The sequence below is a fragment of the Strix aluco genome, chromosome 4, assembly GCF_031877795.1.
Source record: "Strix aluco isolate bStrAlu1 chromosome 4, bStrAlu1.hap1, whole genome shotgun sequence".
Taxonomy (NCBI): domain Eukaryota; kingdom Metazoa; phylum Chordata; class Aves; order Strigiformes; family Strigidae; genus Strix; species Strix aluco.
Genome location: NC_133934.1, coordinates 128,375,777 through 128,393,852, shown reverse-complemented (window position 1 = coordinate 128,393,852; position 18,076 = coordinate 128,375,777). Strand labels below are relative to the sequence as shown.

The 18,076-nt window shown below is 49.2% G+C and overlaps 1 protein-coding gene across 8 annotated transcripts in view; it reads right to left on the bottom strand.

Annotated features, from left to right (window-relative positions):
- TXNDC16 (thioredoxin domain containing 16) overlaps positions 1-18,076 on the bottom strand; it is a 41,695-nt gene that overhangs the window by 19,226 nt on the left and 4,393 nt on the right. For 2 of the 8 annotated variants that reach the window (XM_074821127.1, XM_074821131.1), the window contains 14 exons: positions 17,183-17,252; positions 16,294-16,520; positions 15,999-16,202; positions 14,972-15,054; positions 14,216-14,289; positions 13,335-13,409; positions 12,878-12,999; positions 12,283-12,373; positions 10,050-10,206; positions 8,437-8,603; positions 7,027-7,087; positions 5,493-5,643; positions 4,544-4,690; positions 3,995-4,054 (listed from right to left, as the gene is read on the bottom strand). In XM_074821127.1, the coding sequence (XP_074677228.1) occupies positions 3,995-4,054; positions 4,544-4,690; positions 5,493-5,643; positions 7,027-7,087; positions 8,437-8,603; positions 10,050-10,206; positions 12,283-12,373; positions 12,878-12,999; positions 13,335-13,409; positions 14,216-14,289; positions 14,972-15,054; positions 15,999-16,167 (1,357 nt within the window). In that variant the 5' untranslated portion in view covers positions 16,168-16,202; positions 16,294-16,520; positions 17,183-17,252. Of the gene's footprint in view, positions 1-3,994; positions 4,055-4,543; positions 4,691-5,492; positions 5,644-7,026; positions 7,088-8,436; positions 8,604-10,049; positions 10,207-12,282; positions 12,374-12,877; positions 13,000-13,334; positions 13,410-14,215; positions 14,290-14,971; positions 15,055-15,998; positions 16,203-16,293; positions 17,065-17,096; positions 17,274-18,076 lie in introns of those variants that run through there. The other 6 variants (XM_074821130.1, XM_074821133.1, XM_074821129.1 and 3 more) reach the window with 5 other exon arrangements.

Sequence of the window (18,076 nt, the reverse complement as noted above, 5' to 3'; positions counted from 1 at the left end):
CTATCCCCTATCCCTATGTCCTTGACATGCCACTGGGCCATTTTCTGCGACCCACAGTTTAGGTTTGGCTTTGCAGCTCACATGAGGAGTTCTGCTGCTGTTCTGCCTTGTGTCAAACTCATGTACAGAAAAAGCAAGTGGCAGCATGGAGCTAAGGGTCTGCAATTCCACTCAGACAGTCAGGAGTTGTCAAAACACTCCACGAGAGCAGAAAATGGTTTGTGTCATTCTCCAGGCTCTGAAATAACATCTCATATTAAAAGCCTGCCCCTGGATTTATTTCACACGTCTGATCCGGTATAGCTGGTTCTCATCATCTGTTACCACATAACCTTGTGTCTTGCCCAACTCTGAAAAATAATGACATGGAAATAGGGCTTTGATACCTTGTAAAAATTATGATGCAAGGCTGCCCTAATGTCCCTCAAATAAGACTTTCATTATTTGGATACTACCTTGAGGGATTACGTACTGAAAGTGCTCCAAAGGAGCCCCATCTAGCCTGAGGAACCCCTTGCACAGGATGATCACTGTCCCATCCCAATCTGCACCATATTATTAATTACTGAACGAGCAGCAGTTTCAGGAGTTGAGTAACTCAGCAACAGACTGTTGAGCCCTGTGGTCACTGTTGAGGTGCTGGATGGGAAGAAAGGTGAAAGAGGAACACAAGATCCTACTGTTCTGTGATTTTAGGTGCTACTAAAACCAGCAACAGCGAGAACCTCTGTCCCAGGAGTCTTATAAAACCAGGACAAGACAAATCATCAGTGCCATAGGGAACAAGAAAAATCAAGAATCCCTTAAACTTCTAATCCTTTGGATTGCAGGACTGGCATTAGAAACAGCTCACCTGAAGAGCTGGTCCAAAGGCTACAACATGAAAGAGAAGTAAGTTATGTATGAAGTGCTGCAGGAGGAACCCAGTATGGAATGGGAAATGACCACCCGGACAGCATCACACAGTGAACTCTGAAATCCTTACTTCAGGTTTAGGCTCCATGAATATACATTGCTAAATCACACAGGTGACTTTCATGCCTTTGAAGTACAACTTCAGACCCCTCTCTTGGGAATTCATTGGTCAGGAAGACTCCACAAGCACAGGAGAGGGAAGCAGAACTGATTTTTCATCACAGTATATTGCTTTTAAATATCGGTTTCCTCTCTTCTTTGCAAAAAAGTCCAATGACACACCTAAGAAATGCTCAGCACTGTCTCACCTTCACATCCTCTTCTCTTGTCCCCCATGTTTGCATAAATTCACATCTTGCAAAAGAAAGCAAGAGCTGCAGCAGTTAGCCCCAGTGGCTGGGAGAATGGCACGCTCTTGCTGCAAGAGTAGAAAATGTGCTCAGTTCAGTAAGACAGAGATCCTTCTCTTTTATCTCTTGCTAGATTGCATCTCTCAACAAAGGGAAAACACTCGGGGGGCTATAAACTTAATTTTGTGACGATCTGCTGAACATCTGTTACTGGATGATTCACAGGGTCATTCCAGTCTCCAGCCTCCTCCATCCCCTTGTGCTTGCTCTCATATGGCCTGTTCTCAGTGCCATTTTGCACAAAGAATTGGCATCAAAAGTGGGACCTGGTTCTGCAACTCAAAATGTGCCTCTAGAGCGGGTGATTCATGCCTCAGACAGCTGGTCTTGGCTTCTCAGCCCTTCGGAAGAAAGCTCCACCCCAGAGAGCAGACAGGAATGCCAGCACTTCTGGGGGAGCTGAGAAATTGCCACAAAGCCATGCCCCATATTTTATTCTCAGTCCTGCATAGCTCAAAATCTTCCTGATCCAGACTCTGTCCCTCGCACTGCTCTATCTTCCCTCATTCTGCTCAAAACTGAGAACACAGGGACCCCCATCCTTTTAGGTCTTCCAGCTCCCCTGGTATCCCTCCTCTGAGTGAGGATCCCTCAGCAGCAGAGACAAAGGATCTCCAGATCCACTAACGCAGCCATTCCCCGTCCTCTCCGAGGCCGCAGTCAGGAAAACAGACTGGAGTCATTCCACAGGTCACATCTGGCCCAGAAGTCTTTGGTGGGATCTCACTGATCACAGAGAAAAGGCCCTGACCCCAATCAGTTCATAATCTCTGTCGAGAATCTGTCTGTGGCTGCTTCCATATACCGAGATTGTTATCAAATGATTCAAAAAACAAATGGCGAAAGCCTGGCCGCACAGAATCAGCCAAGGTTTGGCCGCTGGCTCAGGAAGAGGCAGGGTTTCATCTGCTGGCTCTCCCAGGTTGCTCCTCTAGCTGGTCTGACCGCTGGGGAGTCTAAAAGAAACCCCAAACCATCAACAACCATAACATCTCTAACAACAACAACCTTCCCTGAGCTTTCCTGTTTACTCCTGGGATTTCAATCCAGATCAAAGCTGCTGGTGACTTTCCCTTCGTGCAAACTACGAATGCAGAACCGCTTTCATCCAAACCACAGCACTGTCCACAGCATTCCCAGGAGGGTTTCTTGTAAGCAATTCCCACTGCATCTGCTTCCCAGAAAGCTGGCTGGGTCCTCTGCAGACCCTATACGTGTCCCCGCTGCTGAGAGCTCAGCCTCAATCCTGCTCGCACACTGCAGGACACGGTGCCCAGTCCCAGGGAAGTGCCATCACTAGGAGAAATGAGCCTTGATGGAGAAGAAGAACCAAGAGAAGGCACCAGCCACTTCCAGGGGTGCCAGAACAGCTCTTGTCCAGATCCACGCGACTTCTCCACTGTGCTGCAATGAGTTGACACCTCAGTGTCCCCTGCAGCCAGGGGGAGAAAGAGGCATCTCTGGAAGAGATTCAGCCCATGTGAGAATGACGGATGTGCAGAAGAACCCACCTCTCTCCACTAACTGTAGAGAGGGATGGGGCTGAAGACCTGAATGAAGCTGAATCGGGGCCTACTCTGCTCAGGAACTGCTCAGACCCTTTTGAAGGCTCACTCCCCACTGCTGTTACTACCAGACTACTCAATCTGTGCTGTGCTGATTCTTCACCGTCACGTGTTATTTATGGAGTTTTGTGGCTGCCTGCGAGACTTCCTATGTAATTATGCCAGTCTCCAGGTCCTGAAGGCACCATCATTGTAAATTCTTCCCCCGACACTGTCCTGCCCTGGTGGATCTGGGCCTGCCCACACCTGCCTGTCTCACTTTCCACCAAAGCTGGGGCCAATTACTGCTCCTTTCCAGATCAAGAACTTCCAAGGACAGGAGATCTGATGTGCCACCCAGCACATTCATTTGCTGTGCAGCACATAGTGCACCTCCTTGGTCCGTGCAGGACCTGGCACTGAGGGGCACAAACAGGATCCTGTTTCCATGATGCAGGCTACAGTGCTTGCTCTTTGCTCCTCCTCACTCCAACGCCCACCCCGTGTCACCCACTGCCTCTGGTGCTCTGCCCTGGCCCTCCTCATGCTCTTGGGCACTCGTCACGCAGTCACTGTGCCCACCAACATCACCATCATCATCACCATCATCATCACCATCCATCCTGCTGTCACCGTGTCCACCAACATCACCATCATCATCATCATCATCCATCCTGCTGTCACTGTGCCCACCATCACCATCATCATCATCCATCCTGCTGTCACTGTGCCCGCCATCACCATCATCATCATCCATCCTGCTGTCACTGTGCCCTCCACCATCACCATCATCATCACCATCATCCATCATGCCGTCACTGTGCCCACCAACATCACCACCCCACCTGCAAGGCATTCTGGGCAGCTGGTGTGTACCAATTTGCATTCCCAGTCCCATGACTTTACAGAGGCACAAATGGACCGCAAGGATCCCTAAATAAGAAACAAAGGACTTTTCCTAAGCAACCTGATGTGTGTATGCCTTCCTTCAGAGTTTGAGGGGAGAAAATGAGTATATTTGGGGTGAGGGAGTGAGGGACCATCAACATCCTCCCAGTTTTGTGGTTCCTACTGCCAGGGCAGGTGCATGTCAGATGTAAAGCACTCAGACCCGTGGCACCTTACCTTTCAGGTGATCAGCCACCTCGGTGTAAGAGCGCAGCACTGCCAGCGACACTGCCTCCCCTGAAACACAGGAGAGACACAGCCCTGAGGGACATGTAGGTGACAGACCAGCCCCACCTTGCTCTCTGACAAAGTCACGTTACGATTCTCTGCATCCTAAAGTGCTTCAAGCTCTGAAAGACTTGAAAGAAATAAGGAAAATTGGACTTTATGCTTCTGTGCAGCTGACAGCAACCAGGTTGTCTAGGCTACCCCATGAGCCCATGCTACCACAATTTCTCCTCTTGTCCTACATGCGGTCCCTGTAAAATTAAGGTTAAAACCCAATGAACATTAATATCTTCTATACTGAGAGATACTGTCTTCACACAATATCAGGCAATAAGAACTGATGTAATCTGATTGCTAATGGGTGGGTGGAGGCCCACAGGGCAGGATGTGGCACTTCTTTATCGTTTAAACTTGTCTACAGGATCACCATATTATGGAAAGCACGGTGAGCAGCGCAAACTTAAGAGAAAGGACAGTCAGGCCACATTTCATACTCACAGCTGGCATAAAACAGCACCACCATCCGGGCAGTCTCCAAAAGGGCAGAGTGAAAGGTCTCCTCTGTCAGGACAAGGATCTGCTCCAGGGGCAACTCTCGCTTCTTGTCCCTGGAAACTGCTTCCACCACCTGATCGTCCTGAATATCTGCAAGGGACCCACAGCCGTGCGTGAACACAGGGCAGAGGGAGTTGCAGCCCCCTGTGCCACCCCATCAGCACGTTTTTGTAAACCAGCACTTCTCACCAGAGACACGGTGACTATTAGCAGCAGGTAAGCAGCTGCCTCGTGTGGGGGAGCAGAGGCACAGGCACAAACACACACAAACTTACTGAAATGCACTTATGCCATCTCACACCAGTTGTGCTCTCTGATTTGAATGCTATTCTTTAAGCATGTTGGCTCCTCTGGGATCCTGTGCTGCTTTTTCTTTGAAAACACAACCAATTTTGTATGGAAAACAAATGTGTTTTCAAGGAAGTGTTGCAGGGGCCAGTGTTTTCTCCCTGGGGAAGGCAAGTCTGGAACAGCACTCAGAAAAACACGTCTCAAACCTTTCCACAGGGACTGATAATTCTGAGGCGCTTCGTCTGATGTTTGAAGAGGAGACAGCTCTGGGTCCACTTCAAACTCTCATGCCCCTGAAGCTGGATGCATTCAAGCAGAAGCACCCCTCTCCCTCATGCAGCACCTCTGCAACTGTTCCTCTAACAGCTGCTGGTTTTCTTCCCTGGTGTCTCCCCTAAAAATGATGCTTGTCTGTCACTAAACTCCAGTGATCTGCAGAGAATAAAACAGTCACTTTGTACAACTGTGATGTGACTGTGATGGTTGGCCTTGGATTTGCAAAAGTGTTCTCTAATGCTTTAATACATGCCTGCACGTCTCTAGCAGATGCTGATTGCGTGTCCTATCTGCTGACAATCAGCTTTTCAGTTTAGTGGCACACCTTGATTGTTATTCTCTTTTTCATCCTCATCTTCCTCCTCCTCCTCCTTCTCCTCCTCATCCTCCTGGATTTGTTCGACCTTGCTCTTATCTTCCACCAGAGTTATAACTTCGTCAGTGTCTTCCAAGACCAGGTATTTGATTGGCACTCCCTAAAGAAAACAGAATAAATCAGTGGGAGCAAAACATCACCCTGCGCCCATTCTGTCCCCAAAACAAACTCAAGGCTGATGGGGCACCATCACCCAACTCCTTGTTTTTGGGTTATGTCAACAGGTTCCTAAAGCTGCTGAACAGGGGAGTATCTAGGGTGTTTCTCTGGCCCAATTTCACCCGTGCATGAGTTTTTCTCTCTCCAGACTGACATTTCCTTGCGAGGAAGTAACTGTGGCTATGCAGGATCCTGTGCTGGGAGTGGAGAAAGTGAATACCTGCTCCATCTCCCAGCATTTTAACATAGATCCACCACTGCAAGAAAAAGCCCAGTGGCCAAATAGTGAAGGAGAGTGGGGAGCTACAGGGTCCACTTGGCTCTCCCACCTCTAAAGGGGTCAGGATGGGTCAGAGCAGCCCATCACAGCCTGGGAAACTGCCACAAAAAAGCCTTTATTTCATGGAGCTCAACCAGGAAGAGTGCTCCCAAGCGTACATGGGCAGCCAACCCATGGAAAGAAAAGAGCAAAACGTATTTCTCAGAAATGAGACCTTGTCAGCTTAAAATCAGTTCTGGCACTGTCTCAGCAAAAGGCACTTCAGAGAAAATGAATTTTATAATAAACTGAGAGAAATGACAAACTGCTGGCACCTTCCGTTGGCTCTAAGACAAGAAACACAACATGCACGTCTCTCACCAGGGCATGGGAAGCCCTCAGGGGATGCTCAGGTTCAGGTCTGATCCTGCATCGTTGCAATCACAAGTGTGACAGTTCAGGTAACTGGGGCAACGTGTGCTCCCTGGCATTTGTCGTCACCGAATTCCATCTTGCCTCACAAGCTGGGTCAGGTCCCTCCAGAGTTTAGCTCATCTTGATCAACCTCATTTAACTTACACCCTGCCCTTTTCCTAGATCACTGCCAAAGGCATTTGGTTACATCAGTTCGGCACAGACCTTTGGTTGTTTGCTCTCAGCTTGCTCTTAGTTTCACACTCATTTCCTCTCCCATCTTTTGAACACCTTTCCTATGGAGGCAAGGGCTTTCAGAAGTCCAAATCTTTGGTGAATTTGCACTTGGACTACTACCTTAGGCAGTTCACAACCTTGTGTTGCCTTAGGGCGTAATGCAGATGTCACCCTACGTTTTGAATCCAAAATAAACTCAATATTTTATCTTTACCAGCAGGCACAGTTGCTCTGCAGTGCCAAACTCAGGCAGTTCCAAATACCTGCGTGCATCTAGGGAAAGACACTTCCCCTTGAGCCTCTGGGAAGGCTGTCAAACAACAACAGAGCCGAGCAGCATCCCAACTCCTCTCAACAGCACCATGCCCAAATAGGGAAATAAGAGTTGTACAATAAAGAAATTCACCATCTAACCTCATCTGGTGTCTTGAGAGCGACATTTGACCGGAGCAGAATGTTCAAATCTACGAGGTCCCTTACAAAATACAAAGTCAACATTAGATAGCACAACGTGCAAGCCCACCTCCCTCAGCAGCACCATGTCCTCACAGAGTTGTGCTTCAGGGCCCCTGAGAACTTGCAGAAACAAGAATCAACATCAGTGGTGGAGAAATAGGCTCCGAGTGACCTTCTGGTGGGACCGCACTGCATAATGTGCCTATTTTGCAAGGGGCTTGGATTCCCCCTCGGTGATTCAGGTTTTTGCTCATGCGCTGGCAGTCACATTCCAGTGCAGCTGCTCTGCTGTTGGACTTCAGCTCATAGAATCACAGAATCACAGAATCATCTTGGTTGGAAAAGCCCTTGAAGATCCTCCAGTCCAACCATGAACCTCACACTGACCGTTCCCAACTCCACCAGATCCCTCAGCGCTGGGTCAGCCCGACTCTTCAACCCCTCCAGGGATGGGGACTCCCCCCCTGCCCTGGGCAGCCCATTCCAACGCCCAACAACCCCTTCTGCAAAGAAATCCTTCCTAAGAGCCAGTCTGACCCTGCCCTGGCACAGCTTGAGGCCATTCCCTCTTGTCCTGTTGTTTGTTACTTGGTTCAAAAGATTCATGAGTAAATGCAGCCAAGAAGTGCCTCCATACAGGGAGGTACCCCGATAGGAGAAAGCTGGAATAAGAAAGCCCACACCCAACCTTCCTCCATCTCCTCCCATACACCCCCAAAGGCCGTGCAACCCATGCCTACAGGGGCTGCACACCTCCTTTGGCAAGACACCACTGAAGCATTTGCAAACTCAAGCCAGTCTGGTGTACGCAGGCTGCTCCATAGCCCACGGAGCAGAGATAAGGAACTGGTGGTTAACTCTGGAGGAAGCCACACCTCCACAGCACAGCTGCCCTGTGGCCAGCCACCAGCATGTCTCCAGTCCTCCTGGGGAACAAGTGTGCTGGTCTAACTCAGAGAGCCCTCGTTGACTGAGGAGACATCGCTTACCGAGCAGGGACCCCCATCACATCCCAGCACTCACAGTCCACCTCCTTCACTGCATCTCCTCTTGCCCTTAATCTGAGGGCAAAATACAAGCTTTCCATCGTGCTAAGTTTCCTTTCCAAAATCTCTCTTAGTCTGACTGTTTTTCTACTTCTAAGTCAGCAAGAGACTCAAACACTTCTACGCTTCCAGTCAGTTTGAAACCAAACTAATCTGATTCTGGACAAGACCTTAAATGTGACATCCTCTTGCAGGATATAGCTTAGTTTTACTGCCTCTCATCCAAATGTAAGTAAGCCTACTGACTATCATCCTGGCGGTGGGGTAACCGAGCTCAGAAACACCACAAAAAGCAAAAACCCCAAAACACCTGAGAGCATACCTGGACAAAAGGGCAACTCCTGCTTTCCCCAAGAGCTGCCAGGCCACAAACTCTGCTGTCCTCCTGTCAGCCTCGTAGGTCTCTTTCTGGCTGAGGATGAACACAAGTGGTAGCCCAAGCTGTAAGTGAACGGTGGAAACCTTCTCTGGGTCCTCAGCAACCTCTGTCTGGAGAATAGGCATGGTTATACTGCAGCGCATCTTCACACCATTGAAGGTACCTCAGCTCTTCTCCTGCACAGCCCAAGCCACCATGTGTTCCCCAGCCAGAGAAATAAGGAGACCCTTGAGAAAAAGCCTCCAACCCCAATTCTAAAACATCCATTGAAGCAGAACCCACACAACCTCAGTTAAACTGTTCCAACCTGTCATGACCCTCCCTGTTAAAAACCTGGGCTTTATAATGCATGTTCTTTGGGACTTAGCAACTCCAGATGTCAAATCTCCATTAACTTTTATTTACCTGGCATCTATTCCCTGGGGCAGTTTGAAAACCCCGGCTGCAACATGCAAGAGCTGGCATCATTCTCCCTTCCTGCCTTGGACGTGCTGCTTCATGACAGCACAGAGCTGCTTAACGAAGTGCCTTCCCTCTGTGGGCCTAACCCAGGAGGCTGGCTGAAGGAGGCACTTCCCAGCTCATCCACCCGTCCTTTCGGCTGGGCAGAGATGTCACCAGGGGGAACTGGAAGCCTGCTGAAGTTCATTGCTTTGTGGGAAGAGAAGGGAAGGAACCTCCTGTCCCTTGTGCTCACCAAGGCGTGACTGACTGATGTCAAACTCCCCAGGGTGCTCAGTCTCCTGTGGGGAGCCTAGAGGAGCAGCTAAGGACTTTGGGTTTGTCTAGGTTGGAGAAAAGGAGGCTGAGGGATGACCTCATGGCTCTCCACTGCTTCCTGAGGAGATCCTGTGGAGAGGGAGGTGCTGAGCTCTTCTCCCTGTATCCAGCGATAGGACGCACGGGTGTGGTTAAAAGCTGCATCAAGGGAGGTTTAGACTGGACATTAGGAAGTATTTCTTTGCCAAGAGGGTGGTCAAACACTGGAACAGGCTTCCTAGAGAGGTGGTCGATGCCCCAAGCCAGCCAGTGTTTAAGAATTTAGACAATGCCCTTAATATTTTGCTTTAACTTTTAGTCAGTCCTGAAGTGGTCAGGCAGCTGGACTAGATGATCACTGTGGGTGTCTTCCAACTGAAATATTCTATTCTATTCTATTCTATTCTATTCTATTCTATTCTATTCTATTCTATTCTATTCTATATTCTATATTCTATATTCTATATTCTATTCTATATGTTCCAGTGAAGTCCAAGGGGCACCTCTACCCCGTTCCCACGCACGGCACTTACAGACAACTAGAGGAGCACACACCGGTGCCAGGGCTCCCTGGCAAGGTCTAAGCAAGCTGAGCAGTGCAGTGGAGTGTCACTCCCATCCAGCCCGATGCCTGTTCCTTGCTTGAACCCAACCTGGGAGCTTTGCCATTAACTTAATGGGGAAGGGGCAGATTCCCATGCTCAGCCTTCCCCTCTGCTCACACCTCCCTCCTCCTTGCATCCACCCCAGCTGCCCTCATGCCCACAGCCCAAGCGGTTCCTCTTTCCCTGTCATACCACCAGAGGAGCCCCCATGAGCTTGAGGTGCTTGTGGATGTTGAGCATGGTCAGAGCCTGCCCCATGGCTGTCCTCCTGCAGGGCTGCGCCAGGTCCGTGGCCCGCTGGCAGTGGCAGAACAACAGCCGGGCAGATGACACGTCAGGCTCATCAGCACTGTGAGAGAGACAACAAAAACCACGCTGAGCTAGGACATCCTGCCCCGACAGAACGCCCATGTTTGCTGACATGTTTTACAGGGCAGATGATCCTCAAGTGCAGGGTTTGGGAGGTTTGTGGGACCTCTTCAAGCACCCTACTACTGACAGGTACAATTGTGTCCAGGTGCCTTTGAGAACTGTGCTGAACATCTAATGAAGACCCTGGCTCACGAGGTGTAACTGACCCCAACCCCAGAACAGTTGGTCCAGCTCAAGAAGGACACTCGTTAAGCTTTTCTCAGTGGGACCAGCCATGCCACTGTTAAAAGTCTACAACTTTGCTCATGTCTTTCACCTCACTGATGACACCTTACAGACTGTATAAGGAATATTCCACCTTTTGAACAGTGTTGGTTTTAGCTGTGCCAAAGGAAGCAATGAGATAACTTCCCCTGATGGTTCCCTCGTTAGTTGCTCCCACTCTGATACCATCACTGGTGTCGGGTTGGGGGTTAACTTTGGGAAGTCACGTTCCTTTTCCTACGCACCCATTTTCCACCTCTAAACCAGGGATCACCTTCTTTGTAAAGGGTTCTAAGATCTCTCTATGGAAGAGTAGAGAGTAGTAGAAAGACCTCAAAGCCTGATGCCCTGCTTGGCTGAAAGCTAGTTATGTTGGTGAAGCTACCACCATTTCATCAGCCAAGGAGATAGCCTGCTGGTGTCCTCTGTTTTAAGCAGAATAAAGCCAATTCCTGTCCAAATTACAACGGTGCCATCTAGTGGCAGCCACAAAATGCTGTCCCTGATCACGATCCTGCAAGGATAGGATGGCATCTCGGGGAAGGACCACTTTGGTGCCTGCCCTGGTGTCACCTGTGAAAGCAGGCACATCGTTATGTAAATGTTCTGCTGAAGATGCAACATCCTATATGATATTCCCACCCTCTTCCCTCTCAGTTTCCTGGCTGCAATAGGTCACATCAGCAGCAAGTTGCGTTGAAGGATCTGCCCTTCAAATGCAGCTCCTCCCGTGTGGGAAGGGGATGGCCAGAGCTGGGAGGGAAATCCCAAATACATGAGCAGTGTCTCATGCAGCTGACCTGCAGAACTCACTGCTGCCAGAAGTTGCTGAGGTTAAAAGTGCTTAAAAAATTCTGGTGGCTGTTAACACCATGATACAGGTTCAGCTCCCATCTCACAGAATCACAGAATCATCAAGGTTGGAAAAGACCTTGAAGATCCTCCAGTCCAACCATGAACCTCACACTGACTGTTCCCAACTCCACCAGATCCCTCAGCGCTGGGTCAACCCGACTCTTCAACCCCTCCAGGGACGGGGACTCCCCCCCTGCCCTGGGCAGCCCATTCCAACGCCCAACAACCCCTTCTGCAAAGAAATACTTCCTAAGAGCCAGTCTGACCCTGCCCTGGCGCAGCTTGAGGCCATTCCCTCTTGTCCTGGTGCTTGTTCCTTGCTTCAAGAGACTCATCCCCCCTCTCTGCACCCTCCTTTCAGGGAGTTGTAGAGGGCCATGAGGTCGCCCCTCAGCCTCCTCTTCTCCAGACTAAACAACCCCAGTAATCTTGGAGAGTCCTGAAACCTCTGACTGCCAGAAGATGGAAGGTTGCAGGCAACACGCAGCCACTTCCTCATATCCCTCAGGATGCACCTTTGGCCACTGCAGAGGTGAGATATGGAGCTGGCTGGGCTCTGCTCCAACTCACTATAGCAGTTCTTACCCTTCTCAGCTGGCCAGACTTGATCATCAAAGCACAAGGCTGAGTGTTTTAAGACTATAACATCAGCTGTATCAGCCCTCCTGAAAACCCATGGCTGAGGTTTGATCAGTCAGCTACGGAAAGGAGACAGTGGGCTCTTCCCCTGTAAAATCTCATTCAGCAAAGTCACAAATGGCGTGGCTAGTCCAAGGCCAGGAACACAAGCAGCAGCTGGTTTTGGAAAAGCAAACCAGATCCGACTGTCCACCCTTGGCATAACATCCTAATACCATCCCATATTTGACTTGGAAATCTGAGAAACCTGCAGCAGGGGAGCAGCTCTACCTGGTGGGTGTGTGTTTGGACATACCCAGTGTCTTTCAACAGCGTTGCCTCGGTTGTCAGAACAAACTGGTGGACAGTCCCATAGACAAAAGCTGCCTCCATCACAGCTCTGTGCTCTGGAAAGAGAAAGGCAAGACAAACTCATCTCAGCTCCCTCCAGATCTCCCTCTCCATCCTTCCCAGGGGTAAATATCAATGCACAGCCTTTCAGAAACTCTCAGTAAAAAGTCACAGCTGTCTGAAGACACGCTATGAAGGTAACTCACTAACTGGAGCTGGACCCTGTTGCTGGTCCCCAGTAAACACACTGGTGGTGTATGTGAATCCATTCTACTGCATAATCAGAGATCTGCCCATGGGTTTATTTATTTTTTAAGACAGCAACTGCTGGCTTGCTTTCCCTCTCAAGTCCATCTCTGAAAGTTTATGCTCCCAGCAAAACTGTTGTGGTGCAACTGATCCCTTTGGAAACACAGCAAGACATACAGAGGTGGAGAATCTGTGTCTGGGTTTCCTTGATCCTCCATTTGCAGGATTTTGGCTCAGAAACCCAGCTCCCTTGCACCTTAGTAGAAAAGGCTCTGGGAGGAGAGCAAAGCTGAAAAGCTGAGTGTTAATACCTGCTGTCCCAGTAGCTGGTACATAGGCAAAGACCATGTTCGACCTCCCTTTCAATGCATTTTCAATGTTCTGAAGATCTGCCAGTGTTTCAACATATTTAACTTCATTAAAGAGCAGGGCACTGAGAAGACAGAAAAAACTCATTACCAACTGTTTTCTTTTAAGAGCAAATTTGCAGCCACATAACCGCGATGGGAAAAACAAGGTAAAATTCCAGCTTCCTGCTGGCAGATCAAAGATTCACAGTCAAATACAGCTGCCCAGATGTGTGCTGGTGAGACATCTCAAGGGCACAGATTTAATAGGGTCAAACCATACCAAAGAGAGAAGCAGCCTTCTGCTTGGCTGAGAGCAGCCTCTGGAATACGTGGGGTTTGTATTTATGCAAAATTTTATATCAACAAGTGAAAATGGAAAGTAAAGGATTTCAGAGAGACGCATCTGGTCTGTACTTACAACAAAACGTTAGCAACAATGGAGTTCACATCAAACAAGGCATCGGTGGGGAACTCTCTGATCAGCATGTTACCTCTAGGGAAGGAAGAAAGTATCACCAGACAAACTATGAAAGATTAGCTACACGTACTAATTTAATTTTCACTCTGCTGAATACATCCATAGATCTGCTGGCAGGTATGGCTGAAAAGATGTCAGGATTCAATCTAGGGATTTTGTAGAACTAGGTGTCCAGGCAATGTTGTTTTAGTGAAGTCAGCCCTATCCCTGCCGGTTCACTCAGCTTCTGGGGGATGTTGATAAGCCTAGCACAGACTGGCAGAAGGTCTCTATGTACCAAGAATCACCCTGTAGACCCTCACCACCAGAGCAAATGTTTCTGTGGGTCATGTACAACAGTCAGTGAGAACCGAGCCAATACACGGAGAAGCTTCCAGCTGACAACCCATGGAGAGACCAAGAGCTGAACCTTTGCATCCAGGGCAGATGAGCTAACCACACCAACAGGAAGAGCACCTAAGGGTGTTTCTTTCTAGGACTAGACACAAAACCTGGTGGTAACTGTGGAGGACCTGGTGGTGGAAGGCCACGAGGACAGAAGAACACTGATGGAGGATTTCTCTCGTGGTTTCATGTAGCAGCACAGCGCTCTGCTGCTCCAAGGAACATGGGGCAGGATGGGAGGTTTCACACTGAGGACAAAGCATCTGCTTTGCCTGCATTGGACCTTTTGGGGGTACTTTTCGCTAAACTCTGTATGTCACCGCTGTCCTCACAGCTCCTCTCTTCCTACACAGTCATCTCTGATCATTGACAGCATTTCCTTCAAACGTTTGCACTGGAAAGCAATCACAGTGTGGTGCTCAGAAACCCCCTCTCACCTGAACAGGTAGGCTTTCCTTAATGCATTTTCTTTTCCACAGTATCTTGAGACATCCTCTTTGGGACAAATAACCTGGACATTGAAAGCATGTAATTAGACATTCAGCTCCAAAAATTACTACAAACATACAGCACTACGGCTTCCTTCCATTCAAGAGTGTAAATACAGCCATTCCAAACTTGCTGGGAGAGAAAACAGAATAAAATGGAGTCCAGAGATGGGGATTGGAGTTTGTACTTCAGTTCTTCAGCTCAGGCTGCCTTGATTTGGGTCAGATGGGATCAAGAGATACCATGATCTGCCCAGCGTATTCAAAGTGACAAATCGCTGCTTGCTTATTAAACTCAGCCTGTATCTGGAGGAAATTAAATACATATGCACACACACAGAAGCAGTTCTTATAATCTAATTACACTTGCCTGAATCTGTAAGTCCTTCACTTAAACCCACATAAAGTTACAGCTAAAAACCCAGTCCTCTGCTTCGCTGTGCTTGGAGACACGGACACAACATCAAGCATCTCTGGGACACAGGAACCCACCTGTGTCCCACAGGCAGAAGGTGTGATGCAACCCACAAGCAGCAGATGTAAGGCCAGGGTAAGGGATAAAAGGGGATGCCCTGGTCTGCCAAGATCTGCTTTCTTGTGGGGTCCCACTGCTGCCAGTCCTCCAGGTGGCTCTGCCCACCTTGCAGGAAACCCTGCAGAAATAATCTGCAGAAAGAGCCTGTCCCGCTCCTTGTCCCCATTTACCTTCACCACGGAAATGCCATAGTCCTGGAGGGCCTCAGCCGAGTTCTCAATCTGCTCCAAGAAGGGCTGGGCACCAGGAGAAACTGAAACACAAAAAAAGCCCCTGGTTTCCATCCCCTTCCCTTACAGATGAGAGCACCCTCAGGGCAAGCACCGTCTGCGCACAGTAACAGCAGGGTAAGGTCCCCAGGCAAAGATCCCTGGGACACCTGAGCAGCCGTGAGCAGGGCAAACAGGGAGCCCTGGCATCCTGCCGGTGGTGGAGGTGCCTGCGGGGACAGGGCTGGGGGACACAGAGGAACTGGGACTGGTTTTGTCAGACCGGTGCTGCTGTGCTGGGCTGCAAGTCCTCAGAGTGAAGAGCATCCTCCTGCCATGTGCTGAGATAGTGCTTGACACAATATGGTCTTGCTCTTACTCAAGGAATAAGGTATTTACTGAAACAAAACTAATTACAGGCAACAACATGAATGCCTGCAGTCTCCCCTCCCTTTCACCAGTCTCTCAGTGCTGATGTGAGAGCTGTGTTGGTGTCTCAGCACACACCGATGTCTCTGGGAAACCATACCTGGGGGTCATGAAGGAGCAGAACAACAAAGGCAAGGCCAAGGATCTCCTCCTAATTCTTGAAAGCCCTTAGGTCCCTGCATGCAAGAGATCCCCCTTTCCCTGGGAGGTACCATGAAAGAGAAACCCAGCCCCTTTGAGGGGACAACTCCTTAGGAGGCTGGATTTTTTTTCCATGGTACCTCCAGAAAATAATCCAGAAAATTAATGAAGAGGTTTGAAGGAGCGTGCCTGGGGACACAGCCAGGAAAGATCCCGCCCCAAGAGGTCTAAGCCTATCAGGAGCACTTGGAGGTCTGCAAACACACATTTGCCAGCTGAGCTCGCCCGGCTCTTCCCATCACTTCGGGCTTAAAAATCTCAAGAATTGCCTCTTCATTGTTCTACTTTCACACACACCCTCACACGATTCTTTGCTGAAAACCCAGGCTGAGGTAAACGCATACTGTTAAATACATACCGTTATGGCTGAAATAAGCCAGGGATGCTCTGCCGGCTTGCAAGCTACCGAAGTACTCCTGGGGGCTCAGCTCCTGCAGCAGCCTTGCACTTCCCCGTGTTGGGATGGAGGAAGCACAGAAGAGCAGGAAAGAGAAGGAAGAAACCCATTTGTCCTTTTGGGCTGACATGGCTGCTATCAGCTACAGGCATGGGAGAGTCACAACTGGGAAAAAAAAATCAAAAACATATTTATATTTTATATATATATACACAGACATATATATGTCTTCTGTTTTATATATATATACACATACATATATATGAGTGTCTTCTGTTTAGGTAGATGCAGCATGACTGTAACTTCCAGATGTGACACAAACATCTCGAGGATGTTATGAATTAGTCACTAGAACAGCAGGTGATTCAGACAACTGTAAAGATGACAGCAAAGGCCGTTCTCTTCCCTCTGAGAGGTATCTGCAAGTGCATAGATGCTCAAGGCTTGCAGTTTAGGGCTGGTTTTCTTCCCTCCTTTTTTTTTCTTGAGTCAAACAGAAATTACATGTACAGGCAGAAAACAGTAACAGTATCATATAAAAAAACCCTACTCAGACTGTATCAATTCTTGTTAAAAAGCTTTGAGGCCTTCACTAGCATTATAAGTGTCACTAAAAGAGGTGGGGGCCCATATTCCTCACTTCAGACAGTGCCAAATGATGCGGGGAGGTTCAGGAGCCCTCTCCCAGTGCCTGCCCCATCTCTCCACTGTTCGAGGTTTCAGCTACACCAAATGGGAGAGGGGTTTGTGCAAACTCCTCGGGCTTGTCGTGCCTTGCTTGGTCCAGCCTCATGTTCTGACATTAGTGGCACACAGGAGTAAAACCCATGACCATGACCACGACCATGACCCATGACTCACACCAGGCTGCAGGGCAGTCCCGGCGGTCTCCCTTCCACACCAGGTCTCCACGTGGAGCTGGTTAGGAGAGGAGCCAAAGAAATCTGGGAGACGCTTCAGAGAACGGAGCAAAGACCGAGCGTGCAAGCCTGCTGCCAGGGTTCACCAGCAGCCCTCCCCAGGCTGCCCTGCCACAGCTCTTTAACTCTTCTTGCTCACATTACAGGGCTCAGGATTTCTTCATGTGAACAACCACTACAGGAGGAGAAAACACCTTCTTCCCACTTCACTCCCCTGTTTAATACCAGATTCCTTCGCAGCCTGCTCTTCAGGTCTTGGTCTTTGCTGCTGAGCGGGCTGGAGCTTGGCTGGTTCCTGGTCAACAAAGAGACAAAGCTGGAATTGAAGCCACATAGAAGCTGTTTGCTTTGCATCATGAGCTGCAGCTGTTTTCGTCAACAAACACCCCTGTGTCCATGATCTGTCATTCCCTCCAACACCCTGTCAGATGTTGTCAGCTCAGTATCGCTGCTCTGTGATGAACCCAAACTCAAATGCTCAAAAACAAGCAGGCAAAGTCCCTCTGCCTTGCTCCAAGAGCGAGGAGTTAGTGACAGCCAGGCATGCTCAACCTCCACAGGCTCCCTCTCATGTAGGTGAGGTATTTGGATCAGACCTGAATGGCACAAAGGAACAAAGACAGGGCTGAGAAAGGCATGAATTTTTTTTCTTTTCAACTCTCCTTTCCAGCTTTGGGAAGTGCCAGGCATTTCTGGTCCTTTGCACTCCCATCTGTTCCTCTGGCTTACAGAGGGGACAGAGATCAGGGAGGGGGGGCAACATTTATTAAATGACAAACTTGGCTACAGTGGGGTGGAAAAATAAACTCAAATCTGGCATGTGGGAACCAGCCCAGGTCAAACTGGAGAGCTTACTGTCAAGGAGGTGAGAGGAGCAGCCTCCACTGACTCAAAGACTTCACAGCATTATATCTGGAGTACAATGAACCGGCAGTTCAAAACACAACTCCAGCCTCTACCCAGCCCTGATCTCTCTTCATGTCTCCTCTGGCTCTTGTAGTTTTTCTAGCATCCACCTTCTGCCCTCTCCACATCCCTGTGTGACTGCTGCTCTTCTCCTTGCAGCTCTCCCAAAGCCAGCCCTGTCTGCCCCACCACGACCCCTCACTCTGTCCCACC